This window comes from Phocoena phocoena, chromosome 17 (genome assembly GCF_963924675.1).
Source record: "Phocoena phocoena chromosome 17, mPhoPho1.1, whole genome shotgun sequence".
NCBI classification, from domain to species: domain Eukaryota; kingdom Metazoa; phylum Chordata; class Mammalia; order Artiodactyla; family Phocoenidae; genus Phocoena; species Phocoena phocoena.
The window spans coordinates 66,508,371-66,530,556 of NC_089235.1; the positions used below are offsets into that span (position 1 = coordinate 66,508,371).

General features: G+C 39.7%; 1 protein-coding gene across 1 annotated transcript in view; it reads left to right on the top strand.

Moving 5' to 3' along the window:
* The window catches only part of NSMCE2 (NSE2 (MMS21) homolog, SMC5-SMC6 complex SUMO ligase), a 216,613-nt gene that overhangs the window by 56,723 nt on the left and 137,704 nt on the right, over window positions 1-22,186 (top strand). The window contains exon 3 of the mRNA XM_065895641.1: window positions 12,826-12,979. Within this exon, the coding sequence (XP_065751713.1) occupies window positions 12,826-12,979 (154 nt within the window). The remainder of the gene's footprint in view (window positions 1-12,825; window positions 12,980-22,186) is intronic.

The window sequence follows — 22,186 nt, forward strand, 5'->3', positions numbered from 1 at the left end:
TTGGTTCCTTGTGGCTTCAAGCTTTCAACCCCCTGTCTACTTGTTACCTCGCCCTGCCTGTCTGACATCACATAAGACGTGGTGCACTGAGAATAGAGCTTTTTTTTCTTTTAAGTGCCTAGTGTGTTTAACACTGTACTAGGTACCTTGTATGCATCACCATGTATCCTCACAACAGCTGGGTACAGCGGGTACCATAACATTCTTGTCTTGTGTAGATGAGGAAGCTGAGGCTGAATGAGTTGAGGGAATGGCCCTAGGTTACACACCTGGTGAAAAATCCAGAGGACATTGTTCAATCATTCCCTTATTTGACTTTGCTACTATGGAGGACTCCCTCCTGTTCGAATTGTTATGTTCCCTTAACTTTCATGACAACACACGTCTGACTTTTCTTCTTGCTTCCGGCCACTTCTCCAGAGTCTGCCGGTGGACCCTACTTCACCTCTCCAGCCATAAAATCTTGGTATTCCTACCTGTTCTTTGACTCTTTGTCTTCTTTGCGCTCTCTTCTTGAGCTTTTAACTTGAATTACTGTCTTTGTGCTGCCGAGTCCCAAATCCTTCTTTCCATTCCAGAGCATGAGTCTGAGAATCACACACATGAATTCAATCACCTATTTGATCTCTCGCTTCAGTGTGCTCCTTAAATTCAGCAACTCAGAGAGTTTCCCCCTTGATTTTCTTCTGAGATTCTGTAACTGAGGAAATGGCGATATCCTCCCCCACAGTTGCCCACATCAGAAACCTGGTTATTATCCTCCCTTCTCCTAGCTCCTCATGGCTCGCATTCCATCACCAGATCTTACTGATTCTCAAATGAGGTTGCCTGCCTCATCCCCATGTTCACAGTCTCCACTCTCCCATGAATAGTTTGCTGCATGAAGTTTTGCTTTCTTCTAGTATGTTTTCTAGCTAGTAGCCCAAAAACTGTTTCTAAATTGGAAATCTGATTATTTTACCTGCCTTTTTCACAACTCTGCCCTCTTCACTTATTCCTTATTACTTTCAGGATTAAATTCAGACGTCTTTACCTGGTCTGTAACCCTGCTTAACTTGGTAGCCTCATTTTTTACCATTCTTTTATGCTAGTTCTTGGCATGTTCTCTTGCTTCTGGGCTTAGTACACATTATTCTTTCTGCTGGGAGTGCTCTTCTCTCACTTTCAAATAGCTAACTCCTTCCTGCCCTTCATAAACTTAGTCTAGCTCTTTTTCAACAGCCCTCCCTGACATCACCCGGTCTCTGTCCGCCGAATGTGTCTTGTGCTCTCATAACACCATACACTTAGTCGTTTTCCATAGCGTTTGTAACTATAACCCTATCGTCTCTCCAAAGCCATGTCTCAGATATACAGCTGTCTTCTTTTCATTCCCACTTCATTTCATTCCCATAGGCATTTCACTTTTAACCTTCCAAAACCAGCTGTTCCTCCAGACTTCCCCATCTCAGGAAGTGGCAACTGTACCATTTCATCTAGAGAGGCCAAACCCAAAGTTGTCCTAAGTTCCTTAATGTGTCACAGCCCATATCCAGTTCATCAATAAAGCCTATTGTTTCTACCTTCAAAATATAGTTAGAATCTGACCACCTCTTGCTACTTGCTACGTCTTGCTACCCTAATGTGGGCCGTTGTCTCCTTTTGCCTAGATGACTGCAGTAGCCTACTAACTGGTCTGCTTCTAACTGGTCTCCTGCTTCTGCCCTTCCTCCCCTAAAATCTATTCTCATCATAATAGCCAGAGTGATCCTATAAAAAAGAAAACCAAGTCTTCTCACTCCTCTGCTCAAAACCTTCCCATCTCTCTTAGCCTAGAGGCTAAAGGCCCCACGTTGGCCTCCCTGGCCTGGGCCCCTTACTCCATCTTCACTTCTGACCTCATCTCCTACCACTCCACCCTGCCCTTTTTAATTTTCTTCAGGTCTCTGTTCCAATGTCATCTTTTCAGTGAAGCCTTCCCTAGCCATCCATCATACAGGAGCTCACCTACCCCACCCTGTTTAACTGTTCTCGATAGCACTTATTACCATCCAGCTAATTATATCTTTTCTGACTGTTCTTCTCAACTAGAACTAAAAGTCTGTGAGGGCAGAGCCTTGGTCTCTGTTTACCACTGTATTCCCAGCATCTAGCGCAGTGCATGACCCCTAGTGGGCACTCAGTAACTCTGTAGTGAAGTCTAAGAAGAAGTTGTCATGGATTTAGTAGTTTTGCAGACATGCCAATCCAGTGAGTCCCAGATCCCATACTGATGAGCATTTCCAGTGCTTGTAGTTATACCACTCCTTTCCTCAGTTTCCCAATCTGTAACATAGGGATGTTCTTACCACTCAGGTTGTTGGTTTGGGGAAGATTAAATAAAATATCCCTGGGAAGTGCTTAGCTCAGTACCTTGCCCATAATAAACTATAAACTGAGAGCAGTTGTTGCTACTGATGCTCTGCTAATTCTTATTAGAAGACCACATTTAATTGGTTATCCATTAGATTTTAAATTCAGCTGTATCTTAAACTTGCTATTGCGATAATAATGATAGTGTGGTTGCCAGAGGCGAGGGGAGGGGATGAAGGAGGGGGATTGGGTGAAAGGGCTCAAAAGTGCTCAGACTTTCAGGTGTAAGATAAATAAGTTCTGGGGATGTAATGTAAAATAATAATAATGATAGCAATATTAGTTATTAATAATAGGAGCAATTATCATTTGAGTGCTTACTGAGTGCCAGGAAGTATTCTGTAAGTCAACACTTGTCAGTGGAACTTTCTGCGGTAATGGAAATGTTCTATATCTGCACTGTAAAAAGGTAGCCACTAGCTACGTGTGGCTTTTGAGCCCTTGGAATGTGACAGTGTGAGGAACTAAATTTTATTTAATTTTAATTAATTTAGGTTTGAATAACCACACGTGGCTAGCGGCTACCGTATTTGCGGTTCAAAGCTCTAAATTCTTTAAATGCATGAATCCATTTAGCATTCATGACAATGCAAAGACTTTGGTAGAGTCATGGATGGGGAGATCAAGTTTCTGAGAGGTTGCCCAAGATTTCACAGCTTGTACGAGGCAGAGCTGGGATTTAAAGGTTAAATCCTTAGGTAATCTGGTTCCAAGGCACCTCCTTCATGTCATTCTCAAGAATTGAAGTCCCACAGGCCAAGGGCCAAGTTGACACGTCTGTGTTCTTGTTGCAGGGAAGCTGAGAAAGTGCATTTCTGGTTCCTGCCCCAGTGAGGTTATCACTCATAAGGTGGGAAATTGCCCAAACAGAGGAAAGGTTCAAAAGATTCTAGACCAGTATGGCTGCTCAGCCTCTGTATACGATTTCCTTCCAGACTTATTAATCTTGCAAACCGTGCAACAAGAAAATGCTTCCTACTAACATATTGCAGCCCTCTCTCATAAAAGTGAAAAATATGCTCTGTCTTCCCCCCAAAGGGGGAAAGATATGACGTCTTAAGTTACTGTTTCCAAGTCTAGGATATTTGGGCCACACTTACTCCTTTATGTCCATACTGTTCCATTATGGTACTCTGTAACTAGTGAGCCACCAGCTTACTTTTTATAAAATGTTAGGAGGAAAGGAAAGGGAGAAATTAGTTAAAAACATAAATATGTACATGTCAGACCAAGGAAGAAATATGACGGGATACTTAGCTTTTCCTATTGGTCCTGAGCCGTAGTTGGCATTTTAACTCCCTTCTCCAATACCCATTTCATGTTCACCGTCAACCAACTCCTGAATGAGGTAGGTTTTTATCTGGCTATAACACCTAGGCTTTGTTTCCTGGGATATCTGTGTTCTTGATGGTTCTACCTGTATGGAGTTGTTACGGACTTTCATTATTTTTTACCACTAGACGTGGCAAAACCAGGAGACGGTCCAGGTTCCAGATGCACACCTCCTTTTCCTCACTCTGTAGCAGCAGTCCTGTTTACCCTTGATAATTCAGATTCAGTGCCCCAACCAGTTCTGTAACCTCACTTTTTGTCTGTCTAGTCAGTGTCATGAGAAGCTCAAAATTGCTAGGTTGCTGTTTAAGTTTCCAAATCAGTGAAGGCATTGTTGAGTCCCTTGGTGAAATCATTCTTCTCTTGAGTACTAAGACTATTAGACCAGCAGAACTCGAGTTGCAGCCGTGGGAGAAAAAATGCAAGTTGGTCATTAGGTGTGATGAGGGGGAGAAGATTTACAACTCATTCTACTTTCATCCCTTGGTTCCTAGGTCCATGTGTCCTGACTATCAGAGAAACAATGTCACATATTATTCACTGGTTACAGGCATCCTGTGGGACATTAACCTCATGAGGCGCTGTCTCCCAGGCAGCACTGGAACTGAATCTTCAGTAGATGATTTAGCATTTTAGGAGATCATCTTTCTGGATAATGGGGTACTTGGTGAGACCAGTATATCCCATTAGCATCAACCCATTGCTGTACTTTTTATTCTCAAATCTTGAGTGAGATACCATAATGATAAATAAGGCATTGAGTAATTCTGTAGATGACAGAGGCTTGGTAGACAGGAAAGGCAATTCCAAATTCAGAATAAGTGTCTTTTCATGTGAGAGCTAACAAATGACCACTGAAGGTTGAGGATATCTGCCTGAAGTCAAGTATGTTTTCATAAAATTAAGATGAGGTATAAAAGTTCATTCTGAGTTGGTACTTGGAGGCACATGCAAAGCAAAGTTAAGTTGAAAGGGGGTTTCTAACACAATTTCTAACAAACTTCCAAGGGGTGTTGGGATTATCAACTGAGATGATGATGTCAAGCTTAGCAGGTGCCAGTCATAGTAAGCATTCAGGTAATGTACAGTTGACCTTTGAACAGCAGGGGTTGGAAATGCAAGAGTCCACTTACACACAGATCTTTTTCAATAAATACACAGTTGGTTCTCTGTATTCACTGGTTTCGCAACCTGGATCCAATCAACCGTGGATCAAAATTTCCATCTGCAGTTGGTTAAATCTGCGGAAAGGAAACCTGCAAAATGGGAGGACCGACCATACTGTGCCATTTTATCTAAGGGACTTGAGCATCCTTAGATCTTGGTATATGTGGGGTCTCCTGGAACCAGTCCCCTGTGACTGCACTATTGTTTGTAAGGAAATGTGGTAAAATCAGTTAGCTAATTCAGGGCCCCCGCTTAGAGCTTGACTGCCCCTATTCATTCTTTCATTCTCTTCAAACAGTCCTCTGCCCCTCCCCCTCCCTCGCTCCCCCCACTCTAGACAGGTCCCAAATGTGCAAGTCCCCAGGGAAAAAAAGAAAGAAAGGGGGTTTGAATTAGTTGCAGCCATCTGTCACTGACTCAGTATGACCTTGGGCAAGATGCTTAACCTGTGAGCTGCCCGTTCCTCACATCTGTCAAATTGGGATAATGACACTTGGGTATATAAGGCTTTGAACCACTCAGATGAAAGATTTTGTGCAATTGCAAAGTGCTTGTTAATAACAACAGTAAAAAATCCTCATCTCACCCTCCCCTCAGCATGACCTGTGTTTAAATGGAGCAGTGCCTAAAAAGATTGCCTATGAAATGATGTCCTCTATATTTCTGTGGTTACATGCTCTCCTACCATCTAATACGTTTCCTTCACAGCACTTCTCACAGCTGGTGATAGTGTATTTGTTTGACTCTTTGAATAGTACTGTTTTACCCCACTATACCCCAAACCCCATGAGACCAACAGGGACCAGGTTAGGCTGTTTACTATTGAATCTCCAATGCCTAGCACAATGCCTGCATGTGGTAGGCATTTGGTAAATATTTATTAAATGGATGAATAAATGAATAAATAAATAAATAATGCATATTTCTATGAATTCTGCCCAGAGAAGGAAAGAAAGAAAGAAAGAAAGAAAGAAAGAAAGAAAGAAAGAAAGAAAGAAAGCAAACAACAACAGCAACAAAGCCCAGAGAGACAAATCAGAAGTTTGGTTCCTTTGCCCCCAGCCCACACCCCCCCCCACCACCAATATGGGAATCCTGTTACTGTACTGTATAAATATGCGACTCCTGTTGTTCATAATCTTATAGTGGGATTGGTGCCATGAGAAATTATTGGAGTAATTTTCAACAGCATAAATGTTTAGTAACAGATGCACATAGATGGCAGGTTGCCTCATTCAACTGCCATCTGTTAGACAACTGTCTATTCCAATAGGACTGGTCCCTTAGAACTAGACCAATGGCACTTTCTCACAGGTTTAAGTTTATTCGTTTTCCATTTTTTTCTGAAAGGCTTGAAAGAGGAAAGATGTTTCCATGTCTGGTTGGCCGCTGCCCAGTAATGGTGTATTACAACACCTTGGCAAACTGAGAAGTGCATTCAGTGTGTCATAATGTTCAACGAGGAAGTGTTCCCTCTTTGGTGTTTTTGTCAGAAGTCAAACTATATAATGGCACTAGGAAACTGACTCAACTACAAATAACTGGGTCCAGCAGAGTTCAGTGCAGATTGTGCAACGGACAGCAGAGACGGGCATGAGATGAAGGGTGTAACCCATGCTGGTCATCATTAGCGTGTGTGATATATGTTTTTTTTTTTTTTTTAACAGGGCAAAGGCAGTGTAGTAAACTCTGTAGAAAATATGATGTGTCTCCATTGCAATTAGGTTATAGTCAGTGAAAGCATAATGATTCTTAGCCTGGACATGTCTTTCATTGAAAACTTTTCCAAGCTTTTTTGCTATATAAAGGTGGAGACAGTGTTGGCCTATATAAATTTACCCTGTGCAGTTGGGTTGGTGGTGTGTCGTAAGTGTGGGCCAACCTCCATAAATGTCTCAGTGCTTAGCATAATGCCTGGTACCCAGTTGGGGCTCTAAATGTTTGTTGAATGAATGTTCTAGGACCAGTTGAGGCAATTCTCTCTGGATAGCCTTAGATCAGGCTGACTATGAATTAGAACTTGGAATACTTAACGTACGAAGCATAGTGCTTATCTCTTTTATGTACCTATAATAAACTTCTAAAGGCTGTGTGATTTCCAAAATGTAAATCATCAGGTATATGTTATTTTGGGAGCTAAACATCTAACAGTGGCTGTTCTGGAGAGAGTAAATCCATCTGAGTCTTGGTTCAGTTGCAAGAGTGACTAATTTTATACTAGATTCTCACATGATTTCAAAAGTGTATGAATGACTCAGCCCATTTAATATCCTTAGCTCCTGTGATCTCCCCTCCCAGTGAAATAATAGCTATCAGGCAATAATGACAACTGGAGGAGGAGACCTTGACTTTGCCCTGTGGCAATAAAATAATACACTTTGAGTAATTGCATATGTGTACAGTATTGTTTGAAAGAAATGAAGTGTATTACCATCATATAAATATTAAAAATTTTATTTTAAAGCATGTTGAAAATAATACATAGTTTCAGTATGGGTAAGGACCAAGTTTGCCATTGGTTCCTACCATTATTTCTTTTCCTAAAACATTGAGCCTCTGTTCATAGGGACAGAGCCACCAGAGGTCTGACTTCATTGTTACAGTCAGCTCTGTGGTTTGCCTTCCTTTGCTGACGTCAGAGAAATACTGCAGTCACAGGAGTATTGGGTTCCAGTTAAATGCAGCTAAACATTCACAGTGATTGTGAGCTCAAACTGAGCAGTTAGTTGGAAAGTCTCTGGCACATTTGGCGATCTGTGTGTTCTGTCCTATCACTGCTCCATGTTTTTGAAACAATTCATTCAACAAAAATCTGCATATTTTGGAGTCAGCACTTTGTGCGTGTGCATCTGGGCTCTTGCTAAAGTCCTCAGTGAGCCAATCATAGAGTCCAGCGGACACTTCTCAATCCTTATTTAGCTTGACTTCAGTGCAGCATTGGACAGATCTTGAAATGTCCTAGACTTTTGGGACACTTTCTTTTGGTTGTCTTCTTAACTCTTACACTTTTTCTTTCTAGACTCTTCTAGCTATCCCATACATGTGGTATTCTCCAGAGTTCTCTCCTTACTTCTTTTTTTTTTTGTTTCTGTTTATTTCATCTCCTTGGTAATCCCATTCATTTCCATGGTTTCCATTAAAATCCATACCCTGATTTCTCCACGTGGGTGTTCATGTCAGTCCACAGAGCTGCAGGCCTGGATATCCAGCCACCCTGGAGATATATATAATTATAAACACAACAATAACACTTACTCCTCATTGACTGTTCTCTGTGACAGATAGCTCATCAGTGCTGTATTGTTTCATCCCATCTATTCCTCTCCACAACACTGTGAGGGAAATACTGTCATTACTTTCTATCTACAAGTGAGGAAATTAAGGTTAGATGCATTTAGTAACTTTTCTAAGGTCATTCAGTTAGCAAAGAGCCTAATTTTTAATCTCAAGTCTAAAGCCCAAGTTATTCATTAATACTTGGGATTAGCATGTCAGAATGGAATCCTTTACTTTCCCCTTTCTTCCCCACACCCATCCTTCTCTGTCCTATTTGAAAGGACCATATTTCATTCCTAAAGTAGAAGTCTGGGAATTGCACTAAACCTCCAAAGATTGCGGATCACAATAGTACTTTGCTTTTTATGTGCAAAATATCTTGTTTGCGCTAAACAGAGGTTTCAAACTCCTGGCTTCAGGCTGATGTATTGTTTGGACTATACATTGTTTTAGAGACCAAAAAAAATAGGTGTCACAGAAATCTAGATTTGTAACTTTTCTTTAGAAACCTGGGCTTGCTCTCTCACGTGGCAGCAGTCACCCGGAGCTGTGCAGCGGCTTCCTCTCACCTGGGGCTGTTGCCGGATACTTTGACACGGTCCTCACCATTGCCTGTTGTCCTACACTTCTTGGGGGTTTCCTCAGATCCTTGCGTGTCCAGCCTTGTGGGCATTTATGAGCTCTGGTAAAGACTATTGTTGTGCTTTCGCAGCTGGTCTTCTCCCCTCTCTAGTTTTTGCCCTAGTACTTGAAGGATTTTCTCAAATGAAATCTGTTACTTGCTTTCTCTTAGTGTTTCTGATTTGTGTTTCCGCACTGGCTGCTTCTCAGTCCACAAACATGTTGAAAGCTCTGTGCTAAAGTTGGAAGGAAAGAGTAAGAAAATTTAATGTCTACTGTGTACCGAGTTAAACACAAACATGGTGTAATTAAGTCTCCATGGCACTGACACGGGTGTTCCTGATTCCTAATGAAGTGAGAGAAACTCAAGGCCTAGAAGGACTGTCCCCAAATCCACAACTTAGGGACCCAGACCTGCCTGATCCTGAGGTCCATGTTCTTTCTCCTCCATCATGTCAGCTTCACTCCAAGCTACTGTTGACCTCTGTACAAATAAACAAGTGTCTTTTGCTGTCTCTTTCCCACGATCTGCTTCCCATCTCTTTCTCCTTCCTTTGCTGCCAGACTTTGTTCACTTGCTCACACGGAACTCTGTTAGTCCCTCTTCTCATGTCACTACAGTAGAATTTGGTGTCCCTGTAATTCACTAGTTCATCAAGGTCATTTGAGCACCTACTGTACAACAGATAGTACACTGGGCACCAGTGAAATAATCCTTGCCCGAGAGAAGCTTTGCAAGCTAGTAGGTTGAAACAGATAAATAGTTCCAGTGCAGTGTACCAAGTACCTGGTAATTAAATCCAGTGGTTTCTTTTTTAGCCCTTATCTTACTTAAGCTCTCTTGCATCATTTTTTCCAAAGGACAAGCATCTCTTAAGGAATTTTCTCTTTTCCTTTCTTCTTGGCATGCCTTACTCCTGGTTTTCTTCTTTGCTCTTTTTTTTTTTTTTCCTTAAGAGGTCCTTTTGCATTTCTCTTCTCTTTTTTCACATGCTCTCATTTTAAATTTAATTAGTTGCCCATATTAAATGTTAAAAATCTTGAGGTCATTATCAGTTTCATATCTTCCTCTCACAAAATGACTCAGCGATTCTGCTTCAAAAATAGTGTTACAGTTTGGTCAAGTTGCCCGCCCCTCTACCATTAGTTAACATAGTCCAATAACTTCTTTCTCCCTTCCTATCTTAGTGCATCCTCTATGCTTTAACTACAGCCGTCATTAAAAAAAAGAAAGAAATTTCTCATGGTATTATTACTTTATTCCTTAGAATATTTTAGTGTCTTTCCCTGCTGCCTATCAGGTCAAGCCTCATGTGCATAGCCTGGCTCCCAAAGCTATTCACCACCCTACTCCCAACCAACTTTTCTGGTCCTCTCTCCTGTTTAGCTACAAAGCTTAGCACGGAGAGGGAACTCACTGGGTAAGTAGGTAGTACTTAAAAATATGACCCTTTCTCTCCCCAGGGCAGTATTAAATTCTTTCTCTAAGTATGGTGTCCAATAAGTTTACTTCTCAGTAGTGTCTATCATTTAAAAATTATAATGGTGTAAAGATTAACAATCTGTTGGGTTGGCCAAAAAGTTCATTTGGGTTTTTCCATAAGATGTTATAAGCTATTTTAAAAATTCTGTTTTCAAAATTCTTTAGCCCAGTGTATGAACTGAACTGTGTTCCTCCAACATTCATTATGTTGAAGTCCTAACCCTTAATATCTCAGGATGTGTTTGGACATAGGGTCTTTAAAGAGATAATGAAAGTTAAAATGAGGTCATGGGGGTGTCTCATTTTAATACAATGACTGGTCCTTTTAAGAAGAGAATATTTGGATACAGACACATACAGAGGGAAGACCGTGTCACAGGGAGAAGCTGGCCATCTGCAAGCCAAGGAAAGAAACCTCAGAAGAAGCCAACCCTGCTGTCACCTTGGTCTCAGATTTCTAGCCTCCAGAACTATGAGAAAATAAATTTCTGTTGTCTAAGTCACCTGGTCTGTGGTACTTTGTTATGACAGCCCTACCAAACTAATACACCCAGTGACTTAAAACTGAGGTTTTGTGTCTCGTATCTAGGAACTTTATCCGTAGGAAAGTGATGGACTGAGGATCTAATAGATCCTCTCCTGCCATCTCAAATTTCTTTGAGGTATTTTACATTTGTCCTAGGAGAAGAGGGCCATCCTTACCTTTTCCAGACTAGGTAACACTTATGATCAACTAACTACTCAAAGAATGGCTTTTTTCTTTCCCCTTTTGGGATTATATATCTATTTATCTTGAAGATACAAACGAAGCAGGAAACCATTAAAAATATAGCTTAATCCCCATTTATTGCGTTGATTTAAACAGGTAGTGAGCTTAGTATTTTCCAGGCTCTCATTTTGATAGCTAGAGTACAGTAAGTTCTCTTTGCAATGGATAGCTATGCCAACTGCAGCATCAAGTTTCCAGAGAAGATATTTGCCGCGGTGAATTTTATGTGCTTTAGAGCAGTTCTCTTGAGGTTCTGCTGTGGGGGGAGAAAGTACTCTGAATCGCTAAATTTGGTGTGTTCAGGTTTTCCTAGTCATACTTCAGGTTGCTGTGTTTTCATCCTCAAAATGCCTACCCTCTCCATCCCTCAACCCCGCACTCTTCTGCCCAGCTCCTCAGCTGTGGTGTAGTTGAACGAAGGAAATGAAGTATGCTGAGTGGGTTAGAGACTTTGTTGGAAGAGAACATCTGCATTTGTTGATAATCTGCTCAGATCAGATCTTCTCTGACCGTTGCAGCTTAAATAATAATTTCATACTGATCGAAGACCTTGAGAAGGTTCACCTGTATGCCTGCCTGTGATGTCCCCCTTAACATCTCAGGTGGATGTGAGTTGACTTTGTTTTATAAATCCAGAAAGAGAGCCCATAATTCTTTTCTAAAAACTCATAATTTATTTTCTGTATCTATCTACTCTGACCTCTTCATGCTGCTATCTTGAACTTGTTCTGTCCAGTGTAGAGGCAGAGGATAGCCAGTCACCACGTATAATAGCTCTTATTCTTGAGATATAAGGCATTATTTCTACCTTCTCTAGCCAAACTGAGCTTTATTGGTTTTTTAGGCTTACAGGACTTGGTTTAGATTTTTAATTACGTATAACTTGTCATTAAGGCCTCTCCATGTTTTTTCACACCGCTCTTTGATGGTGGATCCAGCACTGGTTGAGTTTCATCAGTACGATGAGTAGACAGTCAGTTCCTACACTCTGTACTTTAAATATGGATTTAGGCATTTTGGTTTCGTGCTTAATTTTCATTTTCGATTCAGCTAATTAAAATGCATACCAATTGAACAAAAGAAGATTATCTAATTCTTTCCTCCATGACAAAAGCTAATCGAAGCAGAGGACTTGCAGATAGTCTTTTGACTTTGAATGGTAAAGCACAATTCTTTCCACGTTTTTGCCTGTTTGAAAAATTTATAATAAAATATTGTGAAGGGTAAAAAAGAATAAAGATTGAGAGTTTAGCCTTGAACAGAATAGGGGCACTTTTTCCTTGTGGCAGCAGGTGGTGGAAGTTTAAGGTTGAAATCTTACCTGTTTTGTGAAGTAGGAGCCACACTCACCTGCTGGGACCAGGGGCCAGAGAAGAGGAGTGCTGAAGAGAATGAAGGATGGAATGAGCCCTCGGGAGGAAGGAGAGGGGACTGAACAGACCTAAGTAAAAGGAAGGAGCCATCATGTTCAAGTTCTGGTGAAGGTGGAGGACACAGTTGCACTGGTGTGAAATTTTTCCCCAGCAGTTGTCTGGACGCAGCAAGCTAGCAGGGCAATTGAAGGCATAGCTTAAGAAAGGAAACTATGGGATGGGATGAAAGATTCCCTCTGCTGTTCACTAGCAGTCTGTCCTGGAACAAGTCCCAGCGTTTCTTGTTCTCTGTTGGGAGGAATTCTGTTTTCTACCTCGTTGTACTTTTATTTGAACGAAATGAGAGAAAAATACTGTTACAAGACTGTGTCATTGTTAACTTTTAACTAAAGTAATTTTATTGTCTTCCTCAGGTAAAAGAAGAGCGTCCAGAAAAAATACCCGATCTAAAATTATTAGTGGAGAAGAAGTTTTTGGCTTTACAGAATAAGAATTCTGACGCAGACTTTCAAAATAATGAGAAATTTGCACAATTTAAACAACAGCTGAAAGAACTAAAGAAGCAATGTAAGTCAGCATGCTTTGCTTTGGTTTGGCTTTTTGAAATTAGGGAACTGACTGGATGAACAGTCCCAGAAATCTGATTTTATAGAGTTCGCTTATCTGCTTGGCTTGATCCTCTTTCTAAATTGCTTTTGTATTGTTGTTGCAATTCTGTATTTGGTCTAACTTTGGTTCACATCAGCCTGTCCATTTCTGAAAACCAACAGTTTCCACAAAGTGCTAAGAAAACTCCCCAGCAGGTAGAGAAAGTTACACTGTTACTGCTGGGGAGGGGAATTGGGAAGATAAAACTGAAAGCTATTTTATTAAAATAACGGTGGTGTTTTTTCACATTTTAAACTGCTGTGCCAAGCTTTAAAACAACCATACCTTGATTCTAGTTTTGCTGTTTTAGAGTAGCAGGAGCAGTGTCTTCTCAAATATGAGACCAGAATTCTCCTGGTCCCTCTATCTTGGTGGTAGTATAAATTCCACGTGAGCTTTAGATTCGTTGCCTTCCTAAGAAACTTTATTATACTCAGGTTTTTAATGAACATAATTTTGATTTAAAAATGAGAGTGGAAAAAATTATTAGTTGTACCCAAAAAATCTTGTAGGCAGTGTTGGCAGAAATATATGTTTTCTGTACAGTGAAGTACATATGTCCTTTTCTCCCCCCCTCTTTTTCCATATAGTCCACGTAACAATTTTATGTAATTTTACTGTTTTTACATTAGCATCAACTGTTGTTCTTTCTTTTAGGTTTGAGGCTCTTTTATTCCTTAAAGAATTGAGGCAAATAAAATTTTTTTAAAAACTTTAGTTTCATATCACCTTCATTTGTGCATACACATGGAACAGGAATGCATGATATAAGATATAAATTTACTTCGTGTTCATATTTGTACTTAGTATAGGGATTCATATTTTGAAATAGGCTTTCTTTTAAATATAAGCATTTTCTTTAAATTGATGCTGAGATCTCAAAAAATGACTGAGGAAGCTGCTTTACTTTTGTCTATTTTACAGATAACTTAAGTTTCACAATTTGGAATGTTTTGCAATCATGATGAGACTTTTGCTTTTACTGTAGATTTAAACCGTAAGCACTTTTTCCCACATTTTAAATCCGTTTTTTTGTTCTTCATTGAACAACACAGCTACCAAAATCTCCCTAATATAATTTGCACTGTTCCCCCAAATGGGTAATAATCCCCCAAACAGGTAATAATTTGTTAGTGCCTTTCTGGTCTTAAGATGCTAGGGAATTGAAGTTTTGGTCTTGGTCAAAATAGCCAAATGTATTTTATTTTTCTACTTGGAGCCAGTAATCACAAATTATGGCAGATTTAGCATCCATCTGATCATAATTCTTGATTTTTTTAGATGTTTTATAATACAGATTAAAGGACAAATACCCAAAAATAGAAATTTCTTCCCACTTTGTTATTGTTTACAAAGTTACTATTCCATAAGAGAAAACTATAAAGATCTTTAGAATCATATGCTCACGTGAAAACACTTTATAATTAAAGATATATAATTCAACAAAGTGATTATTATTGGAATTATAGTTACTGTTTCTTTAATTCTCTCTAAAATTGGGGGTGAGGGAGAGGTTTCCCCAGGCCAGCAGTATATACATCATTTGTCTAGACAGTTAAAACTTTCGACAAAGTAAACTTATATTGAAAGAAGAGCTCCCTTATGTAAGGTTTCCTTACATATGATAACACTAGAATTAAGACAGCTTTCCCTTTTATTTCTTCTAAAGTAGTCTTTTAAAAAGTCTCAAATGGTAGAACAAGCAAAATATTAAGACTCTCTTAAGATGTCCTATAAGATGCATATACTTTACTTGCAAAATGTGACTTTTTTGTGCATTATTATTAACGCTATCAATTAAACTTGCACCATGCCTACTGGATTTCCTTTCTTTAGATTTAATGCCAGTGAGGATGCTGATTAGCACGGGGCTCCTACAGTTTTTGTGGAGCCAAGTCAAAGGGACTGTGATTTATAAAGAGGCCAGTGAATCTGTTTATTTTGAGAGATGTTCTGAAGGCAAAGAATTAGAATAGTAATTTTTTTTTTTTTTTTAAAGATTGGAAAAGACAAGCCAGGGAGAGATACTTGCATCTAGTTGTCTATTTTGACAAAGGCTGAAGCGTTTTTATGGTCTGCACATAGCAGAAGAGTTCTTTCATGAAAATCACCCCACATTTTCACCAGATTTATTCTACGATGACATAAATTTTATGGGATTAAATTTTACCAAATCAGGATTTAATGAAAGAAATGCCAGGAAACTCTCAGGTGGGGGAAGTCGAGAAGGAGATTGAAATGAGGCCGTCTGCCAGGTGCCCTGACCTAAGGACGAGCTCCCACTCGGCCTAAGCGGCCCTGCCGGCAGGAATCCGTTCACCCCACTCTAGCTCAGCAGCCGGTTCTCAGACTCTCTGGTCTCAAGATCCCCTTACATCTGCCAGTTTACTGAGGGCCCCCCAGACAGCTTTTGTTTCCATGGGTTATAGCTGTTGACGTCTAATTCGAAATCAAAACTGAGGAATTTAAAAAATATTAATCCACTTCAAAAAATCAATCATATGCCCATTACATGTTAATACAAAGAACATTATGACTAACGTTCATATATTTTCCAAACAAAGAAAAATTAGTGAGAAGATTGGCATTGTTTTCCATTTTTGCAAATCTCTTCAGTTTCTGGCTTAATGGAAGGCAGCTGGATCCTCGTATTTGCTCCTGCAGTCAGTCTGTTGTACACTGTTTTGGTTGAAGCATACAAAGAAAATCTGGCTTCACATACAGGTGGTTGGACTTGCTGAAAGGATCTTGCAGACCACTTGAAGTTCTCACTTTGAAAACCACAGATTTAGGCCAGGGATCAGTAAATTATGGCCCATCGGCCAAATCCAGCCTACCCCCTCTTTTTCTATGGCCTGATAGCTAAGAATGTTTTTTTTTTTAATATGTTTTAATTGTTGGGGGAAAATGTCAAGAGAAGAATAATATGTGACATGTGAAAATTATATAAAATTCAGATTTCAGTGTTCATAAATAAATTTTTGTTGGAATGTAGACACACTCATTCATTTACATGTTGTCTGTGGGTGCTTTACACTATAATGGCAGAGGCGAGCTGTTACATCAGAGACCACTTGGCCCACGAAACTTATATTTACTATCTGGCTCTTCACTGAAAAAGTTTACCAACTCCTGGCCTAAATTAAAATCATAAACAAGGGAAGGTTTTTGTTGTTGTTGTTGTTTTGTTGTTGTTGTTTTAACTTCAGATTTTTTTCATAAATACCATGCATTTGTCTCAGGTATATTCAGAACACCTTGTGTGCCTGCTGTGTGTGAATCATTGCAGCTGGTGCTCTGAGATCAAAATAAGGTAGAGTCCCGGTACCTGGAGAAGACAATATATACAAATGTGAAATAATGTGAGAGCCATGAAAACAAATATTCAATCAAAGGCAAAGACAAAATGTCAAAAACAAATATTGGGTTGGCCAAAAAGTTCCTTTGGGTTTTTCCGTAAGATGTTATAGAATATTATATATTCCACAATATTATATAATGTGGGCCCTAATGGAGAGAGTCAGAATAGGAATGCAGATTTTATCTGTGTCAGTTGATAGGGGCTGCCTGGAACTGTGTGTTCAAAAAGATTCTGAGGCTGGGTTCGGGCCTAGCAGAAAAGAGTGTGCTGGAGGATTACGGTGGAAAAGAAGAGGAGCATTACAGATAGCTGGTATTTACCATCCCTAGAATATCAGGGTAACAGATACATTGTACTCATTTAAGAATATGCGTACTCTAAAGGTCCCATACTTCAGTTGCACACAGTAAGGTTTTTTAGTAGTTATTTGCATCTTATGGATATTGCCAGGCATTCAGTCCATCTTCTATGCATAAAGTATTTTATCCCTGGGTACCCAGTGTCCTCTGTATTAGAGATACTATGTTGCCCCAACTCCACAGGATTATTACCAAGATTAAATGAGATAGTAGATCTTTGCAAACTCTGAAAGCTTACTTTAGACTTAAGTTATTATTGAGAAAGAGCTAGTACAGCATAGTGGAAAGAATATGAGTTTAGCAGCCAGAAGCCCTGGGTTTGAGTCACTTAATAAGTAAGTAGCCTGGTCTCCCTACCAATGCCACCCATTTTTCTTAGTTCTAATTCTTGGAGTCATGTAAATCGAGATTGTGATTGAAGATAATTTTTATACTTGGCGGTGGTGATGATAAATGAGCTAGGGAATAACTTCACAGAAAACTACTTCCCTAAATGGTAATCATGTTCTTACTAACCCAAGTTGTAAAATAAACAATATGACTTGGTTTAGGGCAGACAGAACCAGACTTTGTTACATGAAATTATTTTCATTTATCTGACCAACGTGTTCACATAATGTTCTCTCTTCCTTGCCTCTTTTACCTAAACAGTTTACACTATTACAACTCATGGTCTCCTGCAATTTTAACATCAGGAGAACTTAATTAGAATGTGCAGACACCTCTATACAGACACTTTCTCAAGTTATCAAGTAATCTTTTTGGCGTCCTTTATTCATTTACCCATTGTATGATTAGCAGGCATCAGAAGCTTTAGTGTAGGTCATCAAGGCAGAAATTGAGGGCATTTGACAATAATTCATACTTAGAAACCCTTACAGTTTAAGGGCTTCACTTTGTGTTCATAATAGAGTTTACTGTAAATCTGAGATCTTTAGTATTAAAATAAATTAATATGAAATGTAATTTTGATGGTACCTTTAAATGTTATAAGAGCGGGCTTCCCTGGTGGCGCAGTGGTTGAGAGTCCGCCTGCCGATGCAGGGGACACGGGTTTGTGCCCCGGTCCGGGAGGATCCCATGTGCCGCGGAGCGGCTGGGCCCGTGAGCCATGGCCGCTGAGCCTGCGTGTCCGGAGCCTGTGCTCCGCAATGGGAGAGGCCACGACAGTGAGAGGCCCACGTACCGCAAAAAAAAAAAAAAAAAAAAGTTGTAAGAGTATGTCTTTTTTAATGCAAATTTGCTAATCTGAAGATGTTCACAAATTTAACAGTATATTTAGGTCATATAGGAGATATGCAGAATATAAGATACAGAGATATTTGAATCCATGAGTGAAACTCAGAAATCAATTTCAGTGATAATGATATTTGTATCCGGATATATCTATACAGACATAGGAATTTACACTGTAATCTTGTAATTATATGGGTTCACAAAATAACTATGTACCTTCACTTGAAACATGCTCATTATAGCTCTCAAAACTGATAAAATAGGGAGTGGCCATTCACTTCACAAAAGGATTCACCTCAAGGAACCCGTTAGATAGGGAGTTCTTAGGAACAATAGAATACCTTTACTTTACTGTTCCTTATGGGTTGCTTACCCCTTCCTTCAGCATCTATTCAAAGCCGCAGTGTAGTTCCATTGGGTAGGCACTTCCGTGTTTTGCCTACTGCTGTATCCCTTGAGGTCTAGGCACATGGAATGTATATAGCACAGATCCTTGATAGTCACAAGAGTCTTCAGGAGAACTGTCATATACTTGAGAGCTTAGGCTGTATTTAAAGGAGACCCCTGCCACCTGTGCCAGTCCCTTGTTTCTATGAGTGAGGGTGGACCCGGTGTTGCCAGATCTTCAGGTTCTTTTGGAAAACCCAGAAGCTTAGCTGATTATTTTTCAGTTACTAAATTTTAAAAACACTGTGCAAACTCAGTTTGTGATCTTTGATTTTGCCTTCTCATAATACCATTTTTCAGTGCCTTGTTATGCACTTAACGAGGGACATCAGCCTTAATTTGGCCAATTAACAGTAGATTATGATTTCTTCAGAGAAAGGGATGGTTTTGCTTCAACACACTTCAAGAGGTAAGGCCAGAATATGTATTTGACGTCATTTGGGAATGTGGAGTAGAAACCCAGTGGATTCTCTTGAAAAGCAGGTGGAGATTTTATGGTGAGGGGCCAGGTATGGGAGTCCCTAACCCACTTGCAGGTGAGCAGTGGAGGTATAGAGAAGATTAGCATCTTTGAAGATTGGGAAGTTGTGTGTGAGTTTTGAAGCCTGGAAGGAAAGAGATGAGGAAGAAACAAAGGTGGTGGTGCCAACAGGGAAAAGGGTTGTGCCTAGAAATCCGTTGGATGCATTTAAACTACGCCAGGTGTTGATCAACCTGACTTAATCCTGATCCCCTTCAACCTGTAAATTTCTTTGTTGTACAGCATAACTGTCTATCCAAACAACGTGTGTTGCTGGCCGGCAGTTAACCAAAGCCCAAGCCCAAGAAACATCTCTATGTTTCTTTTGTTCTTCATCTAATCAGGGCTCAGGTAATATTTACAGAACAGAATTATTCAACTAGGAAGAGAGGGTCAGAACCTAGTTAACGTAGTCTGATGATAAAACGTCTTTTCCCTTCAATACTGTGTCATCAGCAAAGAAGAAAAGAAGAGGAAGAAAATTAGCATGTATAGAGTTGGGATCTAAAATCAGCAGCAAAGGTTAACAACTTTTATTGTCTTTGAAAATGCTTTATTTTTTAAATTACTCAGAAAAGACAACATACATGACTTTGTGCTTCTAACCCATTATAGTGATACGTTGGTGTAAATGTATAGTATATGTAGTAATACATAGATTTTAATATCATAGCAGCATAATGCTTAGGAATTGATGCTCACTTTTAGTGTGATTGCTTAGAACATTTAAGTAAATTTATACAAATTTAAGTTTGCTGGCTCTTCTATAGACATTTTTATCATCTCTGTGGCCCTCAGTTCATCTTCATTTTTTTCTTTGTTGTTGACGACACCATCACCATTCATTTGCTGGATGACCATTAATTGCTGAGAAATGCTAAAAAGTCGTAAGTTTCACAACAGAGATTGACTTTTTCAGGCTGTATTGCATTGCTGGCCTAAGGACTCATGCTCCTTGAGTGAAATTTATCTCTATGCTGATGTTTCATTCTCTGTGTGTTTGCCTCTCTCCCTCTTCCTCTTTGAGTCATTCAGTCTGATTCTTTTGTGGCTCTCTCCTCCCTTCTGCTTTCTTTGTGTTTCCCACCCCATATGGTTTCTCTTTCCTGTAGGTCTTTACTTATGTAAGTGGTAGCTAAGTGCTACCATTCCCGTCTTAATGATGAAGCAGCTTCAGAGAGATTAAGTGATATGCCCAAGGTTACAAAGCTAGTAAACAGTGGAACCAGAAGACAGGAGATGCCAAGGGTAGAGAGAGAGTATTAGGAAGAGGTGTAACTATCCTCTCTCTTCTGTTTCATAAAGTTATTTCCTAGGAATTTTTACATCTTAAAGCACATTTGAGGTACCAAATAAATAATTAGTGAAGAAAAATATTAATTCAAATTAGATTGATTCTGTTGTGGTAGAGTTTTAGTCAGGGCATTAAGCTATCAGGGAGCTCTTTGGTAGTGAAAAATTGGCTTTTCTACGTGTGCATTGTAATAAACAATAAAGATGCCCATCTGCTCCGCCTTCACTCTAGATTTTCCCTGGTCCTTTTGGAAAATAGTAATATTAGAAGTAATAACCAGGTTTTGTACAGTGCCTACTACGTACGGTATTTAATCAGTGCTTGTTGGATTAATGAATAACGTACAGGCATTGTTGGAGGGCCTACCTATGGAAGGGGTATGGAATTTGCATACTTTATATACATTATTATTTCTCACAAGGGGTATGGTAGTTGCATACTTTATATACATTATTGTTTATTTCTCACAACTCTACAAGAGAACTGTACCATTTTGTAGATTAGAAAATATGCAAAGAGAGGTAATATAACTTCCCTTAGATCATAAGTGCTGAAATTCAAACCCAGGTTTAGGTGACACCAAAGTTCATGTTCTTTCCCTTATATACCACACCAACTCTTGAAAACACTTCCATGTTTTTTCTCTTCTCTCAACTCAAGCATTTCACGCATCTCTAAAAATTGATGTGACCTAGGACTCCTGAGTAGTGAAGAGTTTGTTTGGGTCTCCCAGATTATAGATCTACATTGATGTCCTCTGATGACACTGATGGAATCTGTTTCATCTAGCTGAGAGAGAATCTCTTGCTTAGTCACTTCCATTTAGAGATCAGGGAGTAGGAATCATCTCAGGCATTATATAGTACTTTGTATGTGCTTGATATTGCCTTCAAGGTAGCCCCTAGAGAAACACGTAGTAGCTGAAGCCCATTTTGTAGATAAAGAAGTGTGACTCAAAAGGCAAGTGGTTTGGTCAAGGTCACAAAGTAAGGTACAGAGTGAGACTTGAAACTAAGTCCTTCTTTTCCAGATCCCAGTAAATAGTGCCTAAGAATGCCATTTCCGGTGTGAACAGTTGCCGTGCCTAGGGAGAGAGGAATAGGATATTTATTGCACCACAAGTTTAGAACAAATTCCAGGAAATGTATTTCAAGCATAACGGCAATAATCCCATGCACATACATCATCCCTTTTAATCTTTGAGACATCCACGTGCGGGAGAGGAATGTGTGAAAAATGCAGGTTCTGTTTTTAGCAGACTGAATCCTGGAGGTGACATATTTACCCAGTGTCTCACAGTCAGGAGGTCACATGGATAACAAATACATCTCCGAGGAAACTGGGAAGCTTTAGAATGAGAGATGACTATAATTAAAGTTATTAGGGAAGCAAGATTGAGTTTATCAAGGGAGAAATGAGTCAGCAGCAAGTTTAAACAGACTGTGAACTATGGGTGTTTCTCTCCTGGTGGATTATTTTGAGAGTGTGTGATGCCATCTGTGCCCAGAAAGCAGCCCGACCGAGAATAGGAGTAAATGTCCTGGGGACGATGCACATAATGCTTAAGAAAAGAATTGTCTTGTCCTGTCAAGTTATTAGTCCCTGAGGCTGGAAGATTGACGTGTTATAGTCGTTAGATTAGTATATAATGTGTACCCATCTGTAGTTGACACCCACCCCAGCCCAGCCCCTGGCAACCACTGTTCTTTGTTTTTTTTCCCTTTTCTCCATATAGTTTTTACTTTTCCAGAATGTTGCATACATGGAATCATACAGGGTGTAGCCTTGTAAGTGGCTTTTTTTCACCGAGCAGAATGCATTTGAGTTTCGTCCACAGTTTGTTGTTGCGTTGCGTTGCTGAGTAGTATTCCATCATATAGATGTACCATAGTTCATCTGTTCATCTATC